Genomic DNA, 25,803 nt, shown 5'->3' with positions numbered 1-25,803 from the left:
AGATCTTTCGATCTTAAATTATCCCTTTTAGGGTTGTGTGGCCTAGTGGTAAAGAAGAGAGCTTTAGGTCCGTCACAATCAATATTAATTAAATCTTAAATAATTTGTTATCAATTAAGCTCCCCTATACTTATATTCAAGATTGTATTAGTTTTAGCTAAAGATATAAAGAAATTAGTTTATAAAAATATACTTTTGAATATAAAGATTCATATACTTTGAAAAGCAAATAAAATATTAAGCAAATATTGATATACAAAAAAAACCCAATTATATCAAAAAGGAATACTTATTGAATAAAAGGCTCTTAATATATTATCTTAATAAGAAATTAATATTCAGATTCAATACAATAAATATCAAAAAGAAGGGAATTTTAATAAGAAAGTATTTTTTAATCAATATTATAGTAAATACAGAAAACTAGAATATAATACAAGAACCTATCAAAATAATATAATAGATCCTAGATTATTAGATCTTAATAGTTTCAATCAATTGATTCAAATTGTTATTAAATAATATAAGTTGAAAGTATAAATTGAGGTGAAAGTGGGCCACTCGATGATAAACCACGTTATACTAATTACAGCACTGCATACGTCATACGTCATACTTCTATAAAATGTAAATATCAAGCCCATCATACTTCCGAAGTCATGATATGTTGGAGCTTACAGGTAGGCGCGATAGAGGGGAACTGGAAAGTACAATAAAGATATTGGACTGCAGTAGTATGTTGAAACGAGATTGATATTCAAAATGAATGCGAGGTCTATGTCCTCTAAGTAGAATGCCTTAGTATACTTCTTGGCTGGCTGAAAGTTAGCTATCTTCATTCCAACTCAGTATTTTGTCTCCCGTTACGTTGTCTCCATGTCGCAAGATTGCTCGGTGTTAAATTCATATTTTGAGCTTCTCGTTCCATAGCCATTCAGGAAAGTCATTTGTGATTATCCGATTTCGCTATATTTTTGATGTGTATAGAAAGCGAGGTGGCCTTGAGAGGAAAACAAAGCTACAGTATCCAAAGTCTTATGATACTATCAGTGAAACAGGACTCGATATTAATCATGTGATGATTCACTCACTTCGTCGCAAATCCGCGACCAAGTCGCAAAAACAATGTACGATGACAATGACCAAGAATAAATTATTAACAGTATTATTTGAAAAGACACGAGAAGACCCGCCAGTAATAATATCACCAACTGAACAAGTAAGAACACAAGAGGCAAAAATTCACTTGAGGGAGTAGCGCGCTCTATAGAGATGCTTGTTACTCGATCTTTGCACCGCTGCCGTTTTGGATATATTTGACCAGCGACCACCCTAGCCCGAAGGCTTTTTTCCTGGCTCAAGGCCTAACTCAACTGTTACAGTTGGTTAGGAAAGTGGAACACTTTTTACCTGGGGCGAATCTGCTTAAAGCTTGGAACGACTCGTGATTCCCAAAGACAGGTGTCTATTATTCTACGTCCAATCCAAGCTTCAACAGAGTGAAAGGCGGGAGACCCACGCACCAATCTCTCCTCCACTTTACGGTCATGCACTGATACAGATACACTCCGCCCAACTGGGTCAACGTAATATGAATAATGATCGATGAAGACTGCCTCTTCAACCGGGTAACGCATCCTCTAGCAAATTGGTGTGTTTCAGGCTCCCCAGGGGGTGATTTCGGTTCCCAAGATGTTCAAGTATTACCCACTACACCAGCCTTTGCTAAACATTTGTTGAAAATGCGAAGCGTGTGCTCTACCATTGAGCCAGCAGCCTGTGAGTGTTCGATACTCTACGCGAGCCGATTTAATATTATATCCAGCAAACATGTTTGCCGAAAAGTGAATTGATAATGGTGGGCCCTAACAAATTTGCAACAAACATAACACATGACAGAATGCACTCCATTGCAGTCAGTCACGTTTACAAATATTATCTTGGGAGCGTCCGCTGGCAGATTATGTTGAGGTACCATAGTTGATGGTACCGTCGAATATCCAAGTTATGTTTCTACTCACTACATATGACCTGTGGAAATGTGTTACATACGATGTTTTGTACCATTCCTCTTTTCCTTTCTTCATCTCTTTTTCCTTCATCTCTTTTCAATATCCTCTTTCATACACTGAAAGGAGAGAGCGGAATACTTTCACAGTCAAAGGTCTTGTCTGATACTAAAATAAGATTCATAGGCCATCTGACTATATAAATTGATCTAGTACCAACCATTAAGGAATACGAGAAGCTTCCACAGAAGACCTCCTGATTCGGCACTTTGATTTTCCTGCAAGCTTTAGAATATTTACAGTTTTCACTCACTCTAATGTGACACATACCAAGATGTTACCAGGATTTTCATCAGTTATCAACTTGACTTCAAAGGGATTAAATCTGTGCATTTCAACCACGCAAATACTTAGCAAGGAAAACCGTTTGTCAAAACAATCGTGTGAAGAGTCGTGTGGAACGCTTTGGAAAAGCATTCCCGTTCTTTGGGATTTGTAACATGCGTTATTGCTACCAAATGCAAGGTTTGTCTCCTACCGTCCTATCATATTCTCATGTTTCTGATCATAGTTACTATCAGATAAAGGTTCCTATTATCTTCTTGAAGTAAAACAAACCAGTCTCTTCTCCATTCGGTGTTAAAATCAAATTCCCATTAATTTGACAGAATTGTGGATTCTCATAAACAAAATTCTGCATAGTCATCGTCTAAGCTCTGTGCATCGAGGGAGAACTGATTTGGCCGAAAATATGTTGTTAAAAAAAACAGCTCAAGAACACCAGCCGTTTTGTTGGAAAGTTAGGTAGTATCATCGAAGCTATCCACTTCTTTTTTACCACGTAATAGAATGTTCACAGTAATAAGTGGGTCTGGCATACCTTCACTCTCATGTTATTTTAGCGAATGACCCACTATTACAAACCCTATCGCGAAAGTCTTGCTAAAAATGCTCCAAAATCTGAGTATCTATATGCTCAAGGAGTAGCAAAATTTAATTCCTGAGGATGTCGAAGATGTGTAAGACAGTATTTTATCCCTTCTAATAGACGCGAAGTTTGTCGGGTTTCGAGACTTCCAAACTGATAAAGGCTTCCAAGCCAATATTGAATAGCCGCAAGTTAGATGCTCAGTCCCGAAGGCTTGATATGCTTGCTCTGATACCAATCATAGCACAGTAATGGTAACAGAATTTAATGTCTCTTGACTACTGAATGAGATTTTGCCTCCATGATCATGAATATGACGCCTCTTTGTCTTTGGTACAATGTGTATCACCCAATATAGTCCTCGAAATCATAGGAAGCATTCTCTCCCCATATTCTTTTCACAAGCTATGAAATTTGGTAGACATCGAAGTCGTCGGAGCTAAGCTTTTTAACTGAATCTGTCCAGAGGCTAAGATCGAGACCCACGTGGTGAGAGACGTAGATAATGAGGAATACACAGAGCATTATTGAGGCGTCACATTTTATCAGTAATGGCGAGTAAAATCCGGGGATTAATCAGAATGAGATCGCGCATTTCATTCCACTTAAGTTATATTGTTGGCAAAAAACATGAGAGGCAGATTAAGTATTTTGCACGCTGAATTTGTTGTGGAACTACATAGCAGACTGTTATAAACCCAGGAGATATTGATAAAGCTGGTTATGAGAATTTCAAGTATTTAATGCTATTGTACATAAAGCAATGACTTGTCGTTACCATCAATGCTGACTGCTTTGCGGGTTCAACAAAAAGGAGTGTGCTCTGCAATTGAACCTCACTGTCATGCAGCCAACGATCAAATTTTGTAGTAAAATCTTGAATCATATCACTAAATGTCTCAAAAATTCTTCCATACCGATATCCTAAACCTGTTGATCATCCGGTCAAAAACTCCAAACATGCTTGCCCTCCCGCTCTGCCTGCAGAGATAGCCAACATGGAGATATCTTCCGTAGCACAACTTCCCGGAAACTCTGATCTGCAACATTGGGACAAATTCTTTTCGGCATTTGCGATTAGATTGCCTGCGACCACGTGGTAGTTCATGGCAATGGAAAAACGAGATGTTTGCTTAATTCCGACCTCTTGACTTGATAACTCGACTTCTTGTATTACCTCGCGTCAGCGGCCGAGGTGTATCGAGATGGCGTGCCATAGTTTTCATTTCGCTGCGCCAGTATTTACCTGTCGTGTGGCAATTACAATTTTCAGCCTTGTGTTCCTCGTGATTCTGGGTGTTCTCCAAGATGTGTGCCTCATAGCGTAGTTTTTCCTCCATGAACTTATTTTTTAAGCTGGGGCTGAGCATGACTTTTTGTGTAATCTCGGGTAGAGGTGTATTATTGAGATGCGAACGCTGTTTGTTATGTGTCAGTCAAGGAACTTTTGACTTTTTATAGGGTGAGGATGATACATTTATGGAAAATTCCAATGCCTGTCTTATGCGCCTCGAGGTAGTACTCGGATAACGAAGAAGTTCTCGAGGTTCTAACGTAGGTTGAGGCGCCTTCTTGGCTATGTCGAATAACCTCATACATAGCTCAAAATTGACATCTTCCTCGCCACTTACATCCCAGAACGATAAGTCATATGAAGGTGCAAGATGATACTGTTCAATCTTACGAATGGAAGGTTTTGAGTTGTGGACGCTGCGTGGCTCTAAAACATTTCCACAACCCATGAGTTCTTGGACCAGAAACCATTGTCTCAATCCAGTAAAAAGTCTCCAGATATGTTCATCCTCAGCAACCTAAGATGGATTCGTATACCAAGCCAGATTTCTGATGCGCTTCACCTCTTCATCCGGGAACCATCTTACTGAAGTGTAACGAAGAGGATTCGTACTAGTAGCAGACCAATCCTCTGACGAGGGCCAAAGTTCGCCAGCCATCGTGTAATCAATCAGTAGAAAGTCTCGTTCAAAATCGAACCACACATAAGATACATCCTTATCTGGTTTGTCCTGTCCAGGCTTGCAGCAACGAAACGCACGGTGATATTGTTTTGAAGCGACAGAGAACGATTCATGATTGATGTGGAGAATTGTAGGGATCGAAGTGTATGATTTCATTGCTCGTGTAGCTGCATCTTGAACAATGTGAACGATGCGCGGCTCAGGAATTGTGTGTTCCCAGATGGAAAGACGTATTTCTTTGGGAAATCGACGAAACTGAGGGAAAGACGATGCATCTGCGGCGGAGGACATCGTGGTGTAAGTGTTTGTCTGCCGAAAAGACAACACCAGAGAATTTAATTGAAGAAGTTATGTTGGTAAAGCGTGAGCGTGGAAGATTGTTGTTGAATATGGGAGGTTGAATAAAAGAAGTATGGCAACTGAAAGAACTGGAAACTAGGCCTTGCCTTTCTAGAGCAGCTTCTGTGTTAGATTTCGATTGTGCGGGGTACCGAGGCTTGAAATTCACTAGAATAACGCTCATATATTCGAATAATATAAAAGATGAAAGAAGATTACCTTCATCTCATCGAGAGATTATTACTAGCCTCCATTCACTGCCATAGACTTGACCATTTTTCGTGATCTTATTTGCAATGATAACAAATACAGAAAGGAAATATTCTTTCTTTTTCCAAAATACATACACTTGCAGATTTCTTTTCCGTTAAACACACTTGAAAGTAAGTGCAGGTCGATGAGCTAAAGTACATTATTCGTTTCTATTTCTTGTTCTCGTTCTCATTATCACACAATCAAAATCCATCTCGAAGTCTTACCAGCAACCAATCCTAACATCTAAGAAGAGCCAGTAATGTCAATCGCGAGAACCTTTCCACCCTCTGTATAAACACCCTCATTCTTTCCACTCTGACTAACATACGCCCATCCCAATCCATCACCAGCTCTGCCCAATTGAACACTTGTTGGACCAGACAAAACCGTCTCGTTCGCATTTCCAGCCAACGTATCATTCACTCCACCAATAACCACACTCACATCACCACCCTCAAGACCAATCTTCAACACACTGGCTCCAGTTCCATAAGCCAAATAAGCAACTCCCTGCTTGGAATCCAACGCGAAATCATCAGCCCCATAAGCATCGGTAAGGATCTTCACTGGTCCTGTGACGTTCAAAGTACGAAGCGAGAACGGAATTCGCCCAAAGGTTGTAAGTCCCGTGTTTGTGTAATAGATATACACTTGATCAGTATCACCAGTGGTAGGGGTCAAAACTTTAAGACCATTAACACCGAATGCCAAAGAAGTGGAAACGGGTGGTTTCAACTCTGCGAGGTCGAGAAGAATAGAGTACTCGGAAGTGAGAACGTTGATGGACCAGATAACTCCGAGGATGGGATCAGCTGCGATGATCAAATTTTGTGATTCGGAAAGGGTGGTGAGTCCATTGAGAGATCCGGCGCCGGATATAACTGCCACTTTTGAGACAGAGGCACCGCTATTGGTGGAGGGGACATAGGATGTGAGATCAACAGAGTAGATAGTGTTGACACCTGTGAGAGTGCTGGCTATTGAGGAGAGTGTGAAGTTTCTTGTGATGAGGTAGAAATGGGAGGGTGCGACTTCGGTGATGCCTAGGAGAGATAATTCAGGTGTGAAAGAATGAATGAGTGTGGCAGTGTCATTTGAATCTGGTGCGGATGATGAAATAGTAGGGTCGATATAGTAGAGATAGGGATTTGTGATATCAGTGACGAGTATTTTATCACTGGAAGTTATCACAATATTTTCGAGCCAGGTAGGATTAGGAAACTGGTGGATCACACGGGAAGAGAGATCTGAGCGGGGAGCATGGCGGATGGTGGCTGAAAAGGCGGAGGAGAGGAGAGAGGTGGAAACTAGAAGATTTCGAGGTGAGAAATACATGATGATTTTCGTAATTTACTGAAAGGCAAATCAGGATTTGAGAGAAGACGAAGATGAATCTAGTTCAAAGCAATGTCAAAGAAATAAATAAGGAACTGACGCGAGGAAAAGATCAGCTCATTTGTACATGTAGATCTTCATCCCAGTCATTGAATCTTCACCCGAACCGTCCAGCATCGTCCGTGTGTAGAACACGTACGCGTCTTTCAAATATCAAGGGTATCCGTCCTCAGCTACCTAAATCAGAGTTCTTCACCGTTGGCGAAAGCATGTCTTGATTCCGCCCGGCAGTGCCAAGAAATTACCGTCGCAACGACACCCTCAATTACTCGATTGCGGGGTTGTCGCATCGGTATTTGCCCTTTTAATCCTGAATAAGGATGTCAATATCCGTGTGAAATTCCAAACAGTCCTACAATTGGATGAGGAAGGGGAGAAATGGATTAAGATCCTAGTATGTGGCTAGGGGAATTAGTGGACTAAACTTAAAACAAGCATATTTCTCGGGACCGAAAGTTTATTGCAGAATTTTGGTCAAGTGGATATTGGAGTAAAGATCTCTAAGCCCATTTTATAGTCAAGATTACATTTAAATATTGAGAACCCTAGAAGATGATAAGGAGTTTTACTGCGTAGACAGCGAGGAAGAAAAATGGCCTCATCTATAATCTGACGTTGGTTTCGGAGGTTATTCGGGACACTAAATATCCGATAGACAACTTTGAGACCACAAAACCTAAACTTAAAAAATCATGTTGCAAGCACACTTTTGACAAATAATTCGAAGATTTCAAAGCAAATATCATGTTCTTATTGCTATTGCATTCATTTCATGAACCCTGATAGTCCTCGTGTATTGACCTAGACAAGTGCTGCTCCTTGACATGCACAATGATTACGCCTAGTAGGCATTTTGTGCCTTGCGTTCATCGAAGATTCTCAAAGCTTCCTCAGCGGCTTTCACGCCAGAAAGTGCCATGGCACCAAAGGTGGGACCCTGTAGTAACAAGCTGGTCAGAATTTGTGATATTGGTTTGGTAGAAGGTCAAGTTCTTACCATGCGGTTTGCACCATCGACCTCTGACAATTCCATGCCTCCGACAATCAAACCTGGAACAATTTCCCTAGTTCTTTTGACAATAGCGTCTTCAGCGACCTGAAACATTGAAGTTAGTGTATGTCCATTAATGAGGAAGCCTCAAAACCTTACATTCATATCAAGTCCTCTCATACCACCGAGTTCCTTGATCTGATTCATTGAAACCAAACGCTTGACACAGAACGCGCCAAATGGACCATCATGCCCAGTGGTAGAGATGACAACAGGAGCATTGATTGTGTTTGGATCCATGCAACTCTGGTCATCATGATGCATTGTGACAAGTGTCCAATTTGTCACCACTCCTGCGACTCTGATGTTGCCGTCGGTAGTTTGACGTGTAATCAGATCCTCAACGGCGGTCGCATTGAACAGTTTGATGTTGGGGAATGCAAGAACCTTGGATAAGAGAGTTGAAGTGAATAAAGCCTGTTGACAGCTATCGTTAGTACCATGGGACATGTTAAACGAAGAACATCTAGAAGGGCATGGATAAAGAAAGTTTTTGAAACATACAGCATGCTTGACCACAACAAAGTCTCCCTCATCTTCAAATGGAACACCAACGTCAGTCAAGAAGGCATCAGCAGGCTTTCGCATGACCATAGCACTGAAGAGTTGTCCACCCAACCATGCTCCTCCACCTGGAGAAACAGAAGCCTCAATGACGGCAATCTTGAGATCAGGACGAGCCTTGCCTAGCATGTAGGCAGTACTGAGACCACATGAACCAGCACCAACGATGACGATATCAGACTCTGCATATGTATCGAGATCATTGAAGTAGCGGCGGGTCATGGCACGCGAGACTTGAGATTCGCGAATAGGAGCAAATGTAAATCCTTGGTCCCATTTCTCGGCAAGGTCAGCAAGTGTCTTGCCTTGAGTGGCTGCCTGCGAAGATTCGACTTTAACGTCGAAGGCTGATTTCAATTGAACTCCATCGATGGGAGATGTTTCCTCGGCGAACAATGCTGATGGTGGTGCCATTTTCGATATTTTTCAAGTTATTACCTGCGAGAGATTAGTGACGTCCATGAGGACGGAATGGAAGAGCATGATCCTTTCGCTGGTATTATCCAGATCAAGTTCATATAACCGTATAATCTCAGAACGACCCCTCATCAACGGCACTCTCATATCATCTTACTGTGTAAGGTGGTAAATGAGAGGCAGGCTGACGACTTGCAGGATCGAACACCGGTTCATGCGAGAGTGACTTATACAATTGATGCGATACCTTGATCCGCAGAGCGGATAATATCCATGCTAAGGATTACATGGCTTCCAACTGTTGGAAGTGAGTTGTACTTGGTACGAGTTGTCGTTTGCTAGGATGAGTGGACGATGTCAGTGTTTCCCTCTAACTGAGTGCAAGATGACTGACACGAATGTTTGTTTGTTTCTGATATGTAAAGGATGAGCTTTCTGGAAGATGGTGAGAAGGGAGAAGATTATGTTCGGAATCACACAGAGAATAAGTAGTCCGACAATCATGCGCTAAGTGAGGGGTAACTCTTAGTGGCCCCGTGCCCAGGAACTAACCTATTTAAGATGCATCAACGTCGCTATCGCTGTTATCTGATTGACTGATCCAAAATCTGAGATGTAAAAGAATTACCTCACTGGACTGTCCAATGTTGATCATCAATCCTAATAATTGTCATAGTATCTCGAGAGTATGTAACAGGCGCACTTTGATTGGAGTGAGCTCATAGCTTCCTGCAGTGGTTTGCGAGATTTGGAAACATGTCAAAATTCACCGAATCACAGAGAGGTGAGTTTTAATTTGATATGCACTCTTGAGGCAATCACTTACCTACCTTCCTAGTTTGAAAGAGCTTTCTACAACGATGACTCAACGCAGCGTCGTTCAATTGAGAGGGAAAATTGCATGGTCTGTATACATCTTAGCAGTTTCTAGCAATGCTTGGTTCCATTGAATTCCGCTTGAGTAAGCCTGGCAATTCTTTCTCCCTCAGCGAGAATAAGGAATGAATAAACTCTATATTTGCAAGCAAGACCCAGTCATCTATTGTTCACTCTTGTTCCTATCATAATCAGCTGTTTGGGATTCGTAATTTTCAATGACTTTTACGAGAATTTCAATTATGACACCAATACAAGCTTCTTTCATCCATCAGTATGCAAATATCTTTCAAGATGAGTCACATTGCGCAAAGGAAATGTGGTGAATCAATTGATGAAAACCTCATGGACAGATAACATCTACCGTTTTTTTTGGTTTCTGGAGTAGGTTATAAGATCATGATCAAGAATCTTTCTTACATTAAACTTCGATGTGTACTCTAGCTGTGAATGAGCAAAATGCCTGGCGACATTGATTTTAACAAACAACTTGGGTACAACAGGATACCTTTTGCTGATGCAGAGCTCAGTCACACATTCCCGATCTCTTCTTTCAATGCATACCTGGTACTGGGAAGGAGCCACCACAAGACCTCAGTTAATCTCAAATAAAGGCATGTGCTCTGGTGTCAAAAGGTCTTCCACACACTTATCAAATAAACAATATATACCGATATATTATATAGCAATTCCTAAATCAGTATGTCTACAAATAAGGTGAGGAGTTCCACAAGCCACTGTTTACACCGAGTTTGATACAAAGAGGTATAGATTACACCTTCACCGAAAGCAACAGTCGCTCCTATCGATGCGTCAGGTCCTCCGGGAAAATATACTATATCATTTGGGAGTCACCGCTTTGTGGTCGAATTATCCAGGGTACCTTGGCTGGGGGCGTATATCAATTTGGTGCCGAGAGATAATGCAAGTTATACTCAGCCTGGCTATGAGAGCGAATACGAACCAGATCAATCCGTTCCCTACTTATTCATAGCTGCCCAAGGAGTCATAAATGGATATTATTTCTGCTTCAATATGCTTCCTCCTGAGCTTTCACATTATTACAAACTCTGCCAAGCGCTTGATGTTATATCAGCCAAGAATTTGTCTTCAAGCCCCGAGTCTCTACTGGGACTATGGAATTCAATTTTATTGTATACGGACCCAGAGACTTCCCAAGATGACAGAATGCTCCACAGGGCAAGAGCTGGCACTGCTGCCTTCAAATTTGTGTATTTGATGATATTGGGCGACTTTCCCGACTCCAATGTTCTGAATTCAAAACAAATACTAGCACTACTGTTCGTGCAGACCGTCTTGTATAACCAAGATGATTTCATGTGGGAAATAAGAAAGGTAGTTCGAGCTGCATATCAAGTCCGATTTGAGACCACTTGGGAAGAGTTTCAGAGGTTCGATGATTTTGGGGGGCAAACCGAGACGAAACTAGAAGATTTTGAGATAAAAGAGGCAGCGAAAGAAGCGGCAGCGAAGGCAGAAGCAGAAAAGAAACAGGCGGCAAAGCAAAAGGCGTCAATACGATAAGACAGGTGGTAGGACTGTGATCATAACTTTGTATATTCAGGCTTATACAATTTCAGCGATTAGCAGGAATAATTCTATGAGTTAGCAGCAGCGATTAAGTTGGTAATGTCAAAATCTATAAACGTAAGTATCAGCTGTTTCAACCATTTACATGTCTCCACGAAGTCTACAGCATGAGTGCATGTGATAACAAGTAATATACTCTCAATCATTTAGCAGGGCATCAATCTGTAAATTATAAGAAATCACATTTTGACGTCAAAAAGGGCGTGAGACAGATAACCGATATCCCTACATCGTGCACGTCCCTATATCATGCACATTTTGATTTATTAGATTAAAAATCGATTTTAAATTTGAATATCATTATAATGATTTTAAAATTATACAATAAGACTTCATATTTATTAAAAAATAACATCAAAGATTTAAAAGATTTGAATATAAATTTAAATATTAATTGATTTTTTTTAATAATAATTTAAAATATTAATAATATATTGAAAATTTATATTAAAATAAATTCATATAATTGCAAATTAGATTTTTATATTTATTATTATTATTATTATAAATCGAAAACTTGAAATTTCGAAAAATATTGATAATTAAATTTTATATTAAGTTTTAAAATTTTATACAATTTTTATAAAAAAAAATCAATTTAAAAATATTTTTTAAATATTATAATAAATTTATTTCAAAATTTTAAAAAGATAAATTATAATTTTAATTCAATTTATAAAACTGTGTTTTTATAAATTAAAAAATATATAATTTAATAATAATAAACAATATTCATATCACAGGGCAGGCGGGCGGGATAGGGTTCTAATAACTTTGCCCTAATCTGGCAAGGTTATACTGATTCGGGGTAATAGGTTCAGATTGAGGATTAAGATATAGCTCAAAGAGTTATGATATAGGATCTTTCAAGTTGAAGATATACAGAATTTTGCTAAGCGAGCTAGCCCGATCGGGCTCTAGCTCACTTACATTTCGGTGTAAGCACCCAATTCGGTTCCCTCTAAGGGAATCAATATGTTATGTGATTTTACACTGTAATATTATTCTCTTCCTAAAGCCAAGCTCTGTTAAAACAAAGATATCATAGTTCGATTGTTTAGAGGCGGGTAGTATTCGATCAAGCAGGTTCTGGTTTATTAAGGTATTTTCGATAGAAATTGCAAATCAGTTTTTATATATCTTCTAGGTAGCTTGTAGATTCCTTGGTCAGTGTATTGTAGTTGATTTAATAAATGGTGTATTTCAAACAAGGTTCTTTATAATCTCTTCTTTTCTAATAGGAGTTTAGGATTTCGGTAATCTCAAAACGCTTGAGGTTATTTATTTTTATAAAAAGTGGTAACAGATTATACTATTTAGGAATAGAATTATTATATATAGGATATAGCAAGTTAATATAAAAAACAAGATAAATCTTTATCAAAACCAAAAGTTTTAGTTTATAAATATAGAGATTTATCAAATTCAGAATCTTAAAAAATTCAAGATTCTTTTAATCAAGCTTTTTTTGTAGATATAGGATCTTAATATTTCTGGTATTCAGTTAAACCAGATTATTGGGTAAATATTTATAGATAAGGGAATAATGAATATAGTATTCTTTGAATATCAGGTTTGATTAATAATTAATTCGATTTATAGATATAAAGAGATAGTTTTCATTTTAATAACAAATTCTTCAGCATTTTGTATAATAGAACGATTACTTTGAAATAGTATAGACTTAAAGTTTAGATAAAGATAAAACCTATAATTCGAGAAGAACAAGGTTATTTGAATACTTTTGGATTAAGTATTATTGATAGAGAATTTGATAAATAAAAGTCACTCTGCCTAATTATCTTGTAGGTAGATTATATACGACTAGAGGTATTGTTTCAGTATTGTATTAGCTCTTTCGGTTTATTTATTAGTTTTAGAATAATAAGCAATTAAAAGCTTAGCGGCTATGCCTAAATGCTTGCAGATATATTTCCAGAATTCAGAGATGAATTAAACTCTACAATCAGATATAATGATTAGAGGTAAGTTGTAAAGCTTCTAGATATTCTTTTGAAATAAATAAGCAATCTCTTCAGAATTATAGATATTATAATAAAACAAGAAATATTTCATTTTTATTAATCAATTAATTATTATTATAATAATATCGAAATCGGTATTTTCGGGTAGATGTGTAATGAAATCTATTGAAATATTTTGCTAAACTCTCTGCAGAATCAGAAACGGACAGAGAATTCCCTTCTAGTCTTTGCGATTCAGGGCAGTGCAGTGGCAACTATAGCAGTTATGAATTCACTATATAATATAATTGTAATATCCAGATTAGTAGTAATTTCGGAACAATAATTCAAAGATTCGGATATAATGCGAGTGACCAGCGGCGGGCGATTCGTGGTATAGACAGAGCAGGTAGGTTTTCAGAGGGTTGTGATCGGAAATGTATAGTTTTCCTTAGTAATACAACAGATTGTTGTTTTCGATATACTTGGCAAGAGTGATTTTCGGGTATTTCGAGAATCCCTTTTGTAGGGATTTCAGGATAGATTCGGATATAGGGTTGGTTTGATAGCCTTTGTGGAATAGGGTAAACAAATTGACAGAAAGGTTTAAAGGGATTTCTGAGTTTTCTAGTTGTATTGCAGAATTGGATATAGATATGGTATATGGGATTGCAGGCTTTATAACTTTGTCATTTTCTAATAAAGTTATAATATTATCAAAATCCAAGTGGTTGGTAGTATTGATAGGGTTGGGGTTTCTCTAGTTACAGGTAATTATAGTGAAATATACTTTCTTAATAATCTTGAGTTCGATTAGGGTAACAATAGTGGGAAACAGATCGGGATCTAGATTCTCTTGTTTCAGAATAATATAGCTTTGGTATAGGAAACGTTTATTCCCTTTCTTAAGGAGATCTTTTGACTTCCTAATCAGTATATCGGATTTGACATTTAGCTTTCCAGGGCAATAAATGATTCGAAAATTAAATCGAAATAGAAATTCGGATTAGCAAGCTTGATGGCAATTCAATAGCTTTATTATAATAAAGTATTCCAGATTCTTATAATCAGTGATCACTTGAATTAATAATATAACACCTTTTAACTCAGAATGCTATTCTTCAAAGTAATGAATAATAACTAACAATTCTTTATTGTAAATCTTATAATTATATTTAATTACCAAGTGTTTTTTAGAAAAGAATATAACAGATCTAAATACTCTATTATTATTGTATTAGAAAAGTACTTCAACAAATACATAATCGAAGGTATCGGTTTTTATAATCACTTCCTTTTTCTAATCGAAAGAAGTCAGGACAAATACTTCAATAAACACTTGCTTTAATCAATCAAACGCTTTTTGACAGGCAGAGCTCTACAGGAACGGAACATTCTTTCTAATCAGGTCTACCATCAGATTAATAATCTTCGAAAAATCTCTAATAAACTATTTATTAGAAGATTGGGTGGAAGAGGCCTCTATATAGACTATATAGTTATGCGTGTAAGCATATTAATCTCCCTGTAGTATTATATAAAGGGATTAATATGCCTATCTATAATTCGTCTAATCTAACCTATTTAGGTAGTTGTATTATTAATCACTATATGTACTTAGTATTAGTAACTTCTATTCCTTTTAACATTCCTTTATAGAAATTATCACCTTTGATCTCCCTGATCTTCTGTATTTTTACTATCTTAATCCCAGTATGTTTTTGAATTTTTCAAATACTATTTTCGTTAAGGGTTTAGTTATTCTATTTGTTATCATATTCGATGTATTGATGTAATTAATTACTACCTTTTCTTTTTCAGTAAGATCCTTGATAAAATAATAGTATATATCAATATGCTTTAATTGTTTATATAAATACGAGTTTTTGATTAAAGCAATTATTCTTTAGTTATTATCTAATAATTGAATAGTATTTTTGTATATAGATATATATTCAGTCTTTTCAAAATCTTTAAGTATTTGAACTAATCATTTCCTTTGCTTGATGAATATTGCTATTGATATGTATTCGGATTTAGCACTTGATATTACTATTGAATTCTACTTCTTATTAACCCACAATATTAATTTGCTATAGAATATAGCAATTTTTTTAGAAATACTTTTCCGATTATATCAATTATTTGTTTAGTTTATATTAATAAAGACTTTTATAATATTTATTGGTAGATTATATTCCTTTACAATTTAATATTGTATTTTCTTGGGCCTATATTTGAATTTCTAAGTGATTATAGCTTTCAGATATTGTATTAAGTTCTTTACTCTTATTTTATAATATTTCGCTGGCTTTACTATATACTATAATAATCAGCCTAATATAAAGGAGATATCTGGTTTTGTATATATTATTAAATAAATGAAATTATCTATAGCTTATTAGTATTTAATAATATTAATCAGTTTGTTATTTTCTATAGTAGATTGTAAATATAAATAATCAATAGTAAATATCTTTTTAGTATAATACTAAATATATAAGATTCCGAATTTTGTGAATATAGCTTTTAGATATTCTTTTTGATTCAATATAAGAGATCTATTTGCTTAATCTCTTATAACCTTAATATCTAGAATCTTACTAATCTTTCCTAGGTTCTTGGTATTGAAATATAATAAAAATATTATAGAAAACCAATTGAGTTGATCTTTTGAGGTTGAGAAAGCAATTATATTATTAATATATATTAGTAGATTGAGTTGATAAGTAATATATATATAAAGATATGAATTAGCGAGACTTTAAATAAAGCCTTAATTGATTAATTAAAATTTTAAAAATTGATTTTAATCTTATTTAGTTTGTTTAAGGTTATATAAGCTTTTCAATATATATAAGATATATTTATCTGATATCTTGAATTCCTGAGGTAATATGAAATATATCTTTTTTTAAGATAAAATTCTATAAAAGTATTCTGTTGGGATAGGGATCATGTGACTGACCGCGCTAGCGCATGCGCTAGCGCCCCCGCACTATAGCATATACGTTCGTAGCCTTTAGCTTTTAGAACCTCGAGCAATATTACAACAGTGTGAATCATTAGTACTATATTATTTTACCATTCCTATAGTGATATTAATACTGATTAGTGATATTATAGATCAGAAGCCTGGTATCTTAATTTCAAATGTAATGTGGGTTTATGACTAAGGTTGATATTTCTCTGAAGAGGTATAAGCTCTTGTATCAAAGCAATGTGGTTTGATATTTGTTTTTGTGTGAATAAGGATTGTCGGTAATGTGGTGGCAGTTCTTGTGTTCAGTATTAATCTAATGTGGTTTAATACTGATAAATCGAGTTTAGTTGGTAATGTGGCGATAACCTTTACAATTAATCTTAGTTTATATTTTATTCTTCAAGGCAATGTGTGTTGAAGAATACAAACTAGTAGTTACCAGCTCAAGCTAAGTACTATCTTCTAACGAATAAGTACAACTTTACTGGATTTTGGTAAAGTTATATTTAAGTATTTTACTTTATTATCTATTTGTTATTTGTCAATATAGCAGGATCTTACAAAGACGACTTTGTGGAGTACAAGTCTAAATGCGACAACGATGTTGGAAGCGTGGTCAAATCGACTGTATCATTAGTTATTGTGATTAATGATTTTAATATAATAGTTGAGTAATAGTAGAACAATCTTATTGATTTTATAAAGGAAGTAGGTATAAAAGAGATCAGGGATTTTTGTAAGTATAAACTTTATGAATATCAACGATCAAAGTATTATAACAACGAGTTATGATCGGACTACTTTCGCGAATTTGAATATTTCAATTCGGGATATTTTCAAGCAGTCGGTATATATCTTTTATACAAATTGAGATACAAACTGTACTCGTACAGCGTGTTTATTGTGAAGCACGAGATTTGCATGATATAATCTATTTATAATGCTTTAGTTAATACAATCCGATTACTATATAAAGAATAATCAGATAAAAAGATTATGGATACACTTGCAGATAAGGGATTTACATTTCGATCAAAAAGTATATAGAAGAAAATAGATGAAAAAGTATCACGCTAAAAGTGATATCACCGATAGCATTAAGCTAATTGGGTTTATATAGGCTAATTCTCTCGTGACACACCCCCGAGATTGCTGACTAGCTGGGTATAGGCAGTAATCTCTGTACTAGCCTCATTGAGTCATAAATGCGCAAATCTCTTCCTATCTCCATGTGATGCCGAATCTAGGTTCTCTTTTGATTGGATACAACTAGTATTAGGTTCTCTCTGGATACATCTAATAGGCTGAGCGGAGATAGTGGGGCAACAGAGCAGGGTCCTCACATTAGCTCCAATAGGCCAAGATCAGATGACTAATGTGGGTCTGTTGAAATACCCTCTTATAAGTGGGCCCACGAAAAACCACTACAAGAGAGTACGGTAAAGTGAAGAATTATGCCACTGCGCTATAAACGCATACCGGGCTCATAACTATCACGCTAAAAGTGATATCACCGATAGCATTAAGCTAATTGGGTTTATATAGGCTAATTCTCTCGTGACAAAAAGATATTCAAGTTTCTGTATATACATTACTAAAAGAACCCGAGATATTTCAAATAAGCAGCCAGTCTGAACCATTAGGTTTCAATCAATACAGACTACCATAATTATCAAGTATTCTATTTCAGATCATAACAATTTCAGGATTTAGCCCTTTAGATAATAAAGGAAAGGGTATTGATATTAGATAAAAAGTGTTATCAAAACTACAAGCACCCCATTATTATAAATCCGTTTCCCAATCTAATACCAATTTTCTATAAGAAAATAATGAATCCAACTTATTCGTATACTTATTCTATAATCAGAAGAAACTATTACCTTTGCAACCAATTCAGTATGGACAGTTCGATCCGAAATACCTTTTCGATAACCCGACCCTCTACTACTACAACCGCTTTCACCATTACAAGAGAAAAGTAGTCAACCATTCAATGATCTATCTGGTAATAATAATAATTCAAATAAAAAAGAAGAAAAAGAAGGTAATAGAGATAGAGGAAACGATTTCTCACAAGGTAATCATAATGGGAATAGTAGTAATAGAGATAAAGGCAATATAGGAGAAAAAGGAGAAGGTAATCTAGGATATAATTATAGTATTCCAAAGATCTTTTCAAATCCATTATCAAGAGTTATAAATATCAATCAACTTCTCGGAAATCTTATGAAACTTTATAATAAGAATGATAAATATAATAGATAAAATAATAATTTCATATACAAATTTAATATATTCCTCAACAATTGCTAACATATTGATTTATCTAATAATCTATTCCTAAGAATATTCCCTATTATACTTATCAATACAGCATTTGATTTCTATTATACAAATTTAGAGACTATGCCGATATTGATATAAGAGATTTGCAAGTTATTTATGAATATATTCAAAGGCCTCGAGTATAAAAAGAATATCATATAGCAATGAGAAACTGTTATATTAAAGAATATAATAGTATAACCATGACAAAAAGACCATTGTCCTCCGTAAGGAGCCCGGCTGGTTTAGTGGTAGAGTGATCGGGTCACTCTCTTACTGTTCTACAACTTAAGGTTATAGTGATTTGATCCACATGGATCTATCCTATATGCCGTCTTATAGGCCACCTTAGTGTGGACCTCTTGATACAGCTTTACTGAGCTCCGACAATTTACTGTTAACCTTAATAGAGCTTTTCTATTATGGGCTGTAAAAGCGATCGATCGAATGCTGAGGGGGAACTGATCCCCCTTCCAGCCATCACCACTGTGCCTATGCGCCACTCCACTACTCAGCGGAACCATTGTTCCGGCTGCTCCTCTCGAGCGGCCTAATAGCCGAATCCTTTGCTCTTATGGAGCACCATCACACATACACCTGTTTTTTTGAAGCAATATATTTGTATATACTGTTTTTGCTCATATGGTTTTATGGCAGGAGTAACTATACAATCAGAGTGCTCCTCTTTACGAGCAGCAGGAAGCGCTAGGAATATAGGGCCGATCAAATGGTTCTATTTGCGATCATTACACTGGTTTGTTTAGGATATATAGAAGGAACTGGGTTTACCCTATGAGGTTTTATTAGTGTATGTATCAGCACTTTTCTGTATTTGTAATTCTAGATCTAGCCACATCTTTCATACCCCTAGGGAGGTCCCCCACAAGACGTTAATCACTATAAATAAATAAATAAATAAATAAATAATAGTATAACCAAAGAATAATAGAAAATCAATTACTCACTATCTATAACAGATAGTAATAAGATTATATTACTTATATAAAGGATTCAGTAATATAATTAAGATAAAGGATTTATTTTATTAAAAGATTGTTAACACATATACACCAATACCAGCATGTTCTTTAGCTTATTTTCACCCAGCTAACAATATACCAAATCTCCTTAAAGAACTTTGTTCAGCTATTATGACATAGGAGCTAGCTTATCCGAATAAAAACATAACATTCTACATCAACCAGAAATATCAATATAAAGGAGAATACAATCAGAATAAAGAATTTGAATAAGATAATCAACAACCATTCAAATCACAAACTAAAAAGAAATATTTTGTTTGTAAAAAGAATAATTATTAGTTAATCAAACATAACAAGAAAAAGCACGACAAGTTATAACACAAATATAAGAAGTGGTTTAAGAATACTAGTAACAACTTTGATAAAGGTTTTGAGTAGTTTCTTATTAAATACAAAGATCCCAATCAAAATAATATTGAGGAATCTGATACTGATACTAATAAGAAGATCAAAACTTATTTCGCTTAGTATAAACTTCAAGATTCATCAGAATAAGAATTATATTTAAGCTTTGTTATTCAAAACGAATTTATCAATAATAAAAAGATCATAATAAGATTAGCTAATAAAACACTCATTCATACCCTGATACACCAAACTTGGGAGGAAACCATATTCATAAACGAATACAACTCCAAAGAGTTCAAGGGCATTATTGTTGATACAGCTGCAGCGGAATGGTCCACAGTAGGATTCAATCAATATATAGTATACAAAACAACTATCGAGGATGTTATTTTAAACAAAAGCAGAGCAGGAATCATAAATATGATATTCAGGATCGGAAAAGCTGAATCTTTCGGATCAGTCAAACTCTATCTATTTTTAGGAATTATCGAATTTCATATCATAAATGCAAAAACACTATTCCTATTATTACTTAATAATATAGATCGTCTCGGCATATACTACAATAACATTATTGACACTATCGTTGTAAGAATAAAAAAAATTACCCTTGTATTTAACACAACAAATATACAGTTTTATTATAGCAAATAAATATATAGTAATTCATATAACAAACTATTAAGAATAGTGAGTGTTACCTTACCGATACAGAATTATAACGCCTATACCATCGCTTTAGTTATCCATCAGTATATAGACTTTTACAAGTACTACAGCAAGCTAACCACAATGATATTTCAAAAGCTGAGATTAACAAACTCAACAAATTCTATCAACATTATCAAAAATACAGAAAATCACTAAATCGATTTAAATTCAATTTACGAAATGATGTTGACTTCAATTATTCAATAATAGTTGATATTATATATATTGATATTCACTCTATTTTATATATCATTAATAAAGGTATACGATTTCAAACTGTGTAATAACTAGACAACATTATTGCAAAACACACTTTCGATACGCTTCGAAAATGCTAGATAAACATTTACACCAATCCACCAGATTTTATTATATATAATATTGGAAAGAACTTTGTAAGCAAGGAATTTGTTCAATACACTGCGACCATATCGATAAGAACAAAGAGTATATCAATTAAGGTATATTAATCAATTGATATAGTTGAATACTATCATATAATCATTAAGAAAGCATATACTATTATCTCCAACAAGCTTAATAGCTCTATCACAAAAGAGATAATGCTACAAATAACTATAAAAGCAGTAAACGATATTACAGAACCAAACAGATTAGTTCCAACACTTCTAGTCTTTAGAGCATATCCGCGGATATTTGAATCTGACCTACCTGTATCTATAATTCTACAGTAATAATCAATAATCAAGAAAGTAATAAATGAGATTTATAAACTACAAGCAACACAACAAATATCTGACACTTTAAGTCAGCGAAATAGATTGTCTACAATGACTTTATATAACTTACCTATCAATTCAAAGGTTTAGATATAAAGAGAATATAAAAGATAAACAGAACTATATCATTTATTGGGTATAAAAGATAAGATATATATAATACAACTACTAAGCGGATCAACAGAATTCCGTACTACTCAGGTTAAACCTTATATAGAGGATATACAGGATCAACCTCAGGATCAACCCCAACCACCTGCCAAATTAGTACAAATACTATCTATACAAACTAGATTGATATAGTAAGAGCAACTTGCTATATCTAATGCAAGCAAAACAACTTTGCCAAAATCTGGCAAAGTTATATCTACCCCCTCACCAGCTATTACCAGAAGTAGGAATCCAGAGGAAACCCTCTTAGATATATTCAGGAACCCCTAATCTCAGCAATGATGGATCCCTTAAGTAGTAATTCCAGTATAATCAACACTTTTCGCGAAAGGAGAAAATATCGAATCCACAGAACACTTATCGGATTTATCGATTTTTCTATTAGAGGAAGACGAATCTAACAATATACAATATATTGAATATTATATAACATTTACTGATACTTTACCATCAATAATTTTCGTAGAATCAAAACAAAAGGAAATCGATGGACTTATAGAAAACAATGTTTTCCAACTTATAAAGATTGTGAATATCCCTGCAAATACAAGGATTTTTAATTCTTGTTTTATCAACGAAATTAAGAATAAAGGAATTGACAAAGCATTTCCCAAATCCTAATTGATTATATAAGCATAAAAAGATCAAGAAAAAGATACTATTTTAACATAATCACCAATAATACAATACATTAGCCAACATATTATGCTAGTCAGTGTGATTGGATATTTTTTTTTTTTTTTTCAGATATCCGCATCTTACTATAAAGATAATCACGAACAACACAAACGAGCTCATAACAACCATATCTACGGATATCCCGAAATCATATTATACAATACATACCAGCGCGATCGCTGTAGCGCTCCGAGCTGCTTGGCTCGAGAATGCTGTCGCAGCAGAATCAGAGAGGGCCGGCGAGCCAGCCGTCACCTACAGGGACAGCGGGCTCCCCGATCGATCTCGATGACCGCTCCTCAACCACCGCTCCGAAGAGAGCGCGGATTAGCAACAAAAGCGCTGGTCCCCTTTCAAGCTCGCTCGAGAGCGGCCAGAACACTATTGAAACAGTTGTGAAGACAGCTATTCAGAAGAAGATCGATACACAACGGAAGCGTACTACAGACGAGGCTCTAATACTCACCAGCTTCGAGACGATCCTTGTACAGTTCGCAGTGCAATTTGCGGAACAGGATCTGAGCCGACTGGCAGGAGAACTGGTACACAGAGCATTAACAGCCATCACAGACGGTACAAAAGGGACCTTCAACTCGAAGCTAGCAACAGAAAGCGTGAAGCCAACTACACAAACGTATACGGGGATGCTTCAAACCCCCAAAACCGCGACCGCTACTCCCTCCGGCTCAACGGTGAAAGCAGGGGCTGCAAATGGGCCCAAGCAGGTGATTAGTGGAGCACCGAGATTAGAACGCACAGACGAAAGACTCTTCCTCCGACTCGACGAACGAACCAAGATGGAGTCGTCCTTATGGGGGATCAGACAGGTGCTAGTAAAGGCGGTCCCAGAGATTGCTACTCTAGGGGCTAGAGCTATTGCGGCAGTAACAACCACCCGAACTGGGTGGGCAGTCACAGCTTCCCCAGAAGCCCGTATAGTCCTTCTTGCGAACAAGCAACAGGCTATAGCAGCTACTAAAGCTACAGATCTCGCGATCAGTGAGCCATGGTATACATATATAGCACCAGGGGTCCCGATGATCATTACCGATCTCCTGGGAATGCCCACAGAGATTGGGGAAAAATAAATGAGGGAAGAAATCTGGTATCAGACGGGACTACGTCCAGTACGGGTAGCGAGATCCAAGCTCGAAGCAGATGAGCAGAATCGGATCACCTGGATACTATCCTTCCAGGAGTAGCCACCTTGTTGTAACCTATTCAACGAGATCCGAATGTTCCCAGCAAGTAGAAGACGAGCCTTGGGAAGACACGACCCAGGGTATCAGCAATACTGTGAAAGCTGGAAATGCAAAAGAGAAGCGGTATGCAGAAAGTGCGCACACCCGCTATCTACTCATGAGCCAACCGGGGATTGTAATCACCCAATACAATGCGCAGGATGCCGCGGGCCCTTCCCAGCGGATCATAACAACTGCCCCACCAAGCCCCAGCGGGTGAACAGCAAGACAGTGCGCCCGGATCGAAAGCAGATCCAGATCATCCGACGAGCAGGGGAGATCAGCACTACTATCGCCTTAGCACCAGCAGTAACAGTTCAAATACCGGTGATAGTGCAAGGAAGGAAAAGGAAATCTAGGATGGATGCAGTCTCCCAACATGAAGATGGCAGCAACTCGGAAAGCGATACTGGAAGAGAGCAAGCAAACAATATCTCGGGGAGCTCAACGGATAAAGAGCGGGATACATAAGGCCAATGTATCATTTATAGTAGAGCAGCAAAGATCAATAAGAATCTCAACCTTGAAGCTTTGAATAATCAGGCTATAACTGGGGGATATGATATAACAATAGAAGATCTATATGAATAGATCAAAGCCGCTATCTATTGTCTAGATAAACACACGGAAAAGCCTCGCACCGCATACAGTAGCATTGCAGCGAGCATTTGAGGAAAAGATCGATGTAATATGTATACAAAAGCCCTGGGTATCCAATACACATATTCAAATACATAATGGATACCAATGCCTGTCCCCAGTAACCTTCTGGAGGGGAAGCGGGACGTGTGAGGAAGGGCAGGGACGCCCACGAGTAATGACATATATCAGAATTGAGACTAGATTACAAGTGCTACAATTAGCAGGAGAGGAGTATAGAGACTATATGTGGCTTTCTATAAACGGAATTAAACTACTAAACCTATATAGGGAACCGAATACCTCAGGAGTCCTGGAGATGATCCTTGATCTAATACCAACTGGGGACACGATCATTGGGGGAGACTTCAATGCTCACCACACACTATTCGAGCCAGGTGTGAATACAGTGCATGGTGGCAATAGGCTTGTGGAATGGTCCAATGATAGAGGCCTCAAGTTCATGAACATCCCGGGGCAAGCGACACACAGAGCAGGACACGTGATCGATCTAGTCTTTTCCAATATCCCAGGAACATATACAGAAGTCAGGGCTGATATGCATTGCGGATCCGATTACAATACCCTCCTCACCATTATACAAAGAGCAAGCTCAGCACCGAGATTCCAATATGCGTATCGCATCAGGGAGGAAGACCTACCTCTGTTTCAAAGAATGGTATCAGCTAATATAGCGGGAATCAAACGGGAGGCACAGACAGCAGTCACAAGTATAGCCCTGGATCGAGCTGTTGAAAACATGCAGAAGGTACTACAATAGGCAATCAGAACGACAGGAAGATTGGATCGGAAGACAGGAAAATCGGCTCCCTGGTGGATACCCGACTACACGATCGCTCGAGATGTATACCTCCGGAGCCACACAACCAATAGCGATTACTCTACAGAATGCAGAGCATTCCTATTGTGCATACAACAGGCCAAAAGAGGGTACTGGAGGAAATTCCTTAATGAGATGAAATCAGATCGAGATCTGTATAGAGTGATCGGATGGCACGACCTAAGCCCCACATACCGCTCTCCACCGATCATAGTAGGCGAACGCACTGCTATATCGGATGAAGAAAAGGCCGAGCTGCTATGCTCGGAGATTCTGCAGCGTTTCAAAGCCACCGACGATCTCCCGGACTCTGGACACAATCAAAGTGGGGAAAACTACTCTGGGGGGAGCCCATCTCTATAGAGGAAGTGGAATGTAATACTATAGGGGTCTCGAGTATATCCCTGGGGACAGACCGGATCACAGTGAGATTACTGAAGGCTATCTAAACAGAAATAGGCCCAGTTCTACATACCATTTTCAACAAGTATCTATAGCTCAATCACTTTCCTACAGCATGGAAGCAAGCAGAGGTAGTTATGCTACCAAAAGTGGGGAAGACAGACTGAACATCCCCACGATCATGGCGGCCTATCGCTCTCCTCTCCTGTATTGGAAAGGGCCTTGAAAGGATTATAGCAAGACGTCTAGCGTGGATAGCCCTAATACAAGAAATACTCAGCCCACAATACTGC

At 37.0% G+C, this 25,803-nt stretch overlaps 4 protein-coding genes across 4 annotated transcripts; 1 reads left to right on the top strand and 3 right to left on the bottom strand.

Annotated features, from left to right (window-relative positions):
* Nucleotides 1-4,070: 4,070 nt before the first annotated feature.
* Nucleotides 4,071-5,204, bottom strand: EAF02_007648 (uncharacterized protein; the record flags this gene model as incomplete). Its single annotated transcript, XM_038903696.1, has 3 exons — nucleotides 4,071-4,355; nucleotides 4,413-4,748; nucleotides 4,818-5,204. The coding sequence occupies 3 exons, from the start codon at nucleotides 5,202-5,204 to the stop codon at nucleotides 4,071-4,073; spliced, it is 1,008 nt and encodes a 335-aa protein (XP_038756510.1).
* Nucleotides 5,205-5,750: 546 nt separating this feature from the next.
* Nucleotides 5,751-6,842, bottom strand: EAF02_007647 (uncharacterized protein; the record flags this gene model as incomplete). Its single annotated transcript, XM_038903695.1, has 1 exon — nucleotides 5,751-6,842. The coding sequence occupies one exon, from the start codon at nucleotides 6,840-6,842 to the stop codon at nucleotides 5,751-5,753; it is 1,092 nt and encodes a 363-aa protein (XP_038756509.1).
* Nucleotides 6,843-7,743: 901 nt separating this feature from the next.
* Nucleotides 7,744-8,931, bottom strand: EAF02_007646 (uncharacterized protein; the record flags this gene model as incomplete). The annotated part of the gene is made up of 4 exons (XM_038903694.1): nucleotides 7,744-7,839; nucleotides 7,900-7,998; nucleotides 8,053-8,370; nucleotides 8,458-8,931. The coding sequence occupies 4 exons, from the start codon at nucleotides 8,929-8,931 to the stop codon at nucleotides 7,744-7,746; spliced, it is 987 nt and encodes a 328-aa protein (XP_038756508.1).
* A 1,037-nt stretch (nucleotides 8,932-9,968) lies between these two features.
* On the top strand, nucleotides 9,969-11,355 carry EAF02_007645 (uncharacterized protein; the record flags this gene model as incomplete). The annotated part of the gene is made up of 2 exons (XM_038903693.1): nucleotides 9,969-10,527; nucleotides 10,582-11,355. The coding sequence occupies exons 1-2, from the start codon at nucleotides 10,513-10,515 to the stop codon at nucleotides 11,353-11,355; spliced, it is 789 nt and encodes a 262-aa protein (XP_038756507.1). The 5' UTR covers nucleotides 9,969-10,512.
* Nucleotides 11,356-25,803: the final 14,448 nt, after the last annotated feature.

The sequence above is a fragment of the Botrytis sinoallii genome (genome assembly GCF_014898435.1).
Source record: "Botrytis sinoallii strain Bc 23 chromosome Unknown BSIN_013, whole genome shotgun sequence".
NCBI lineage: Eukaryota > Fungi > Ascomycota > Leotiomycetes > Helotiales > Sclerotiniaceae > Botrytis > Botrytis sinoallii.
The sequence above is the reverse complement of the archived record's forward strand: the minus strand, read 5'-3'. Positions and strand labels throughout refer to the sequence as shown.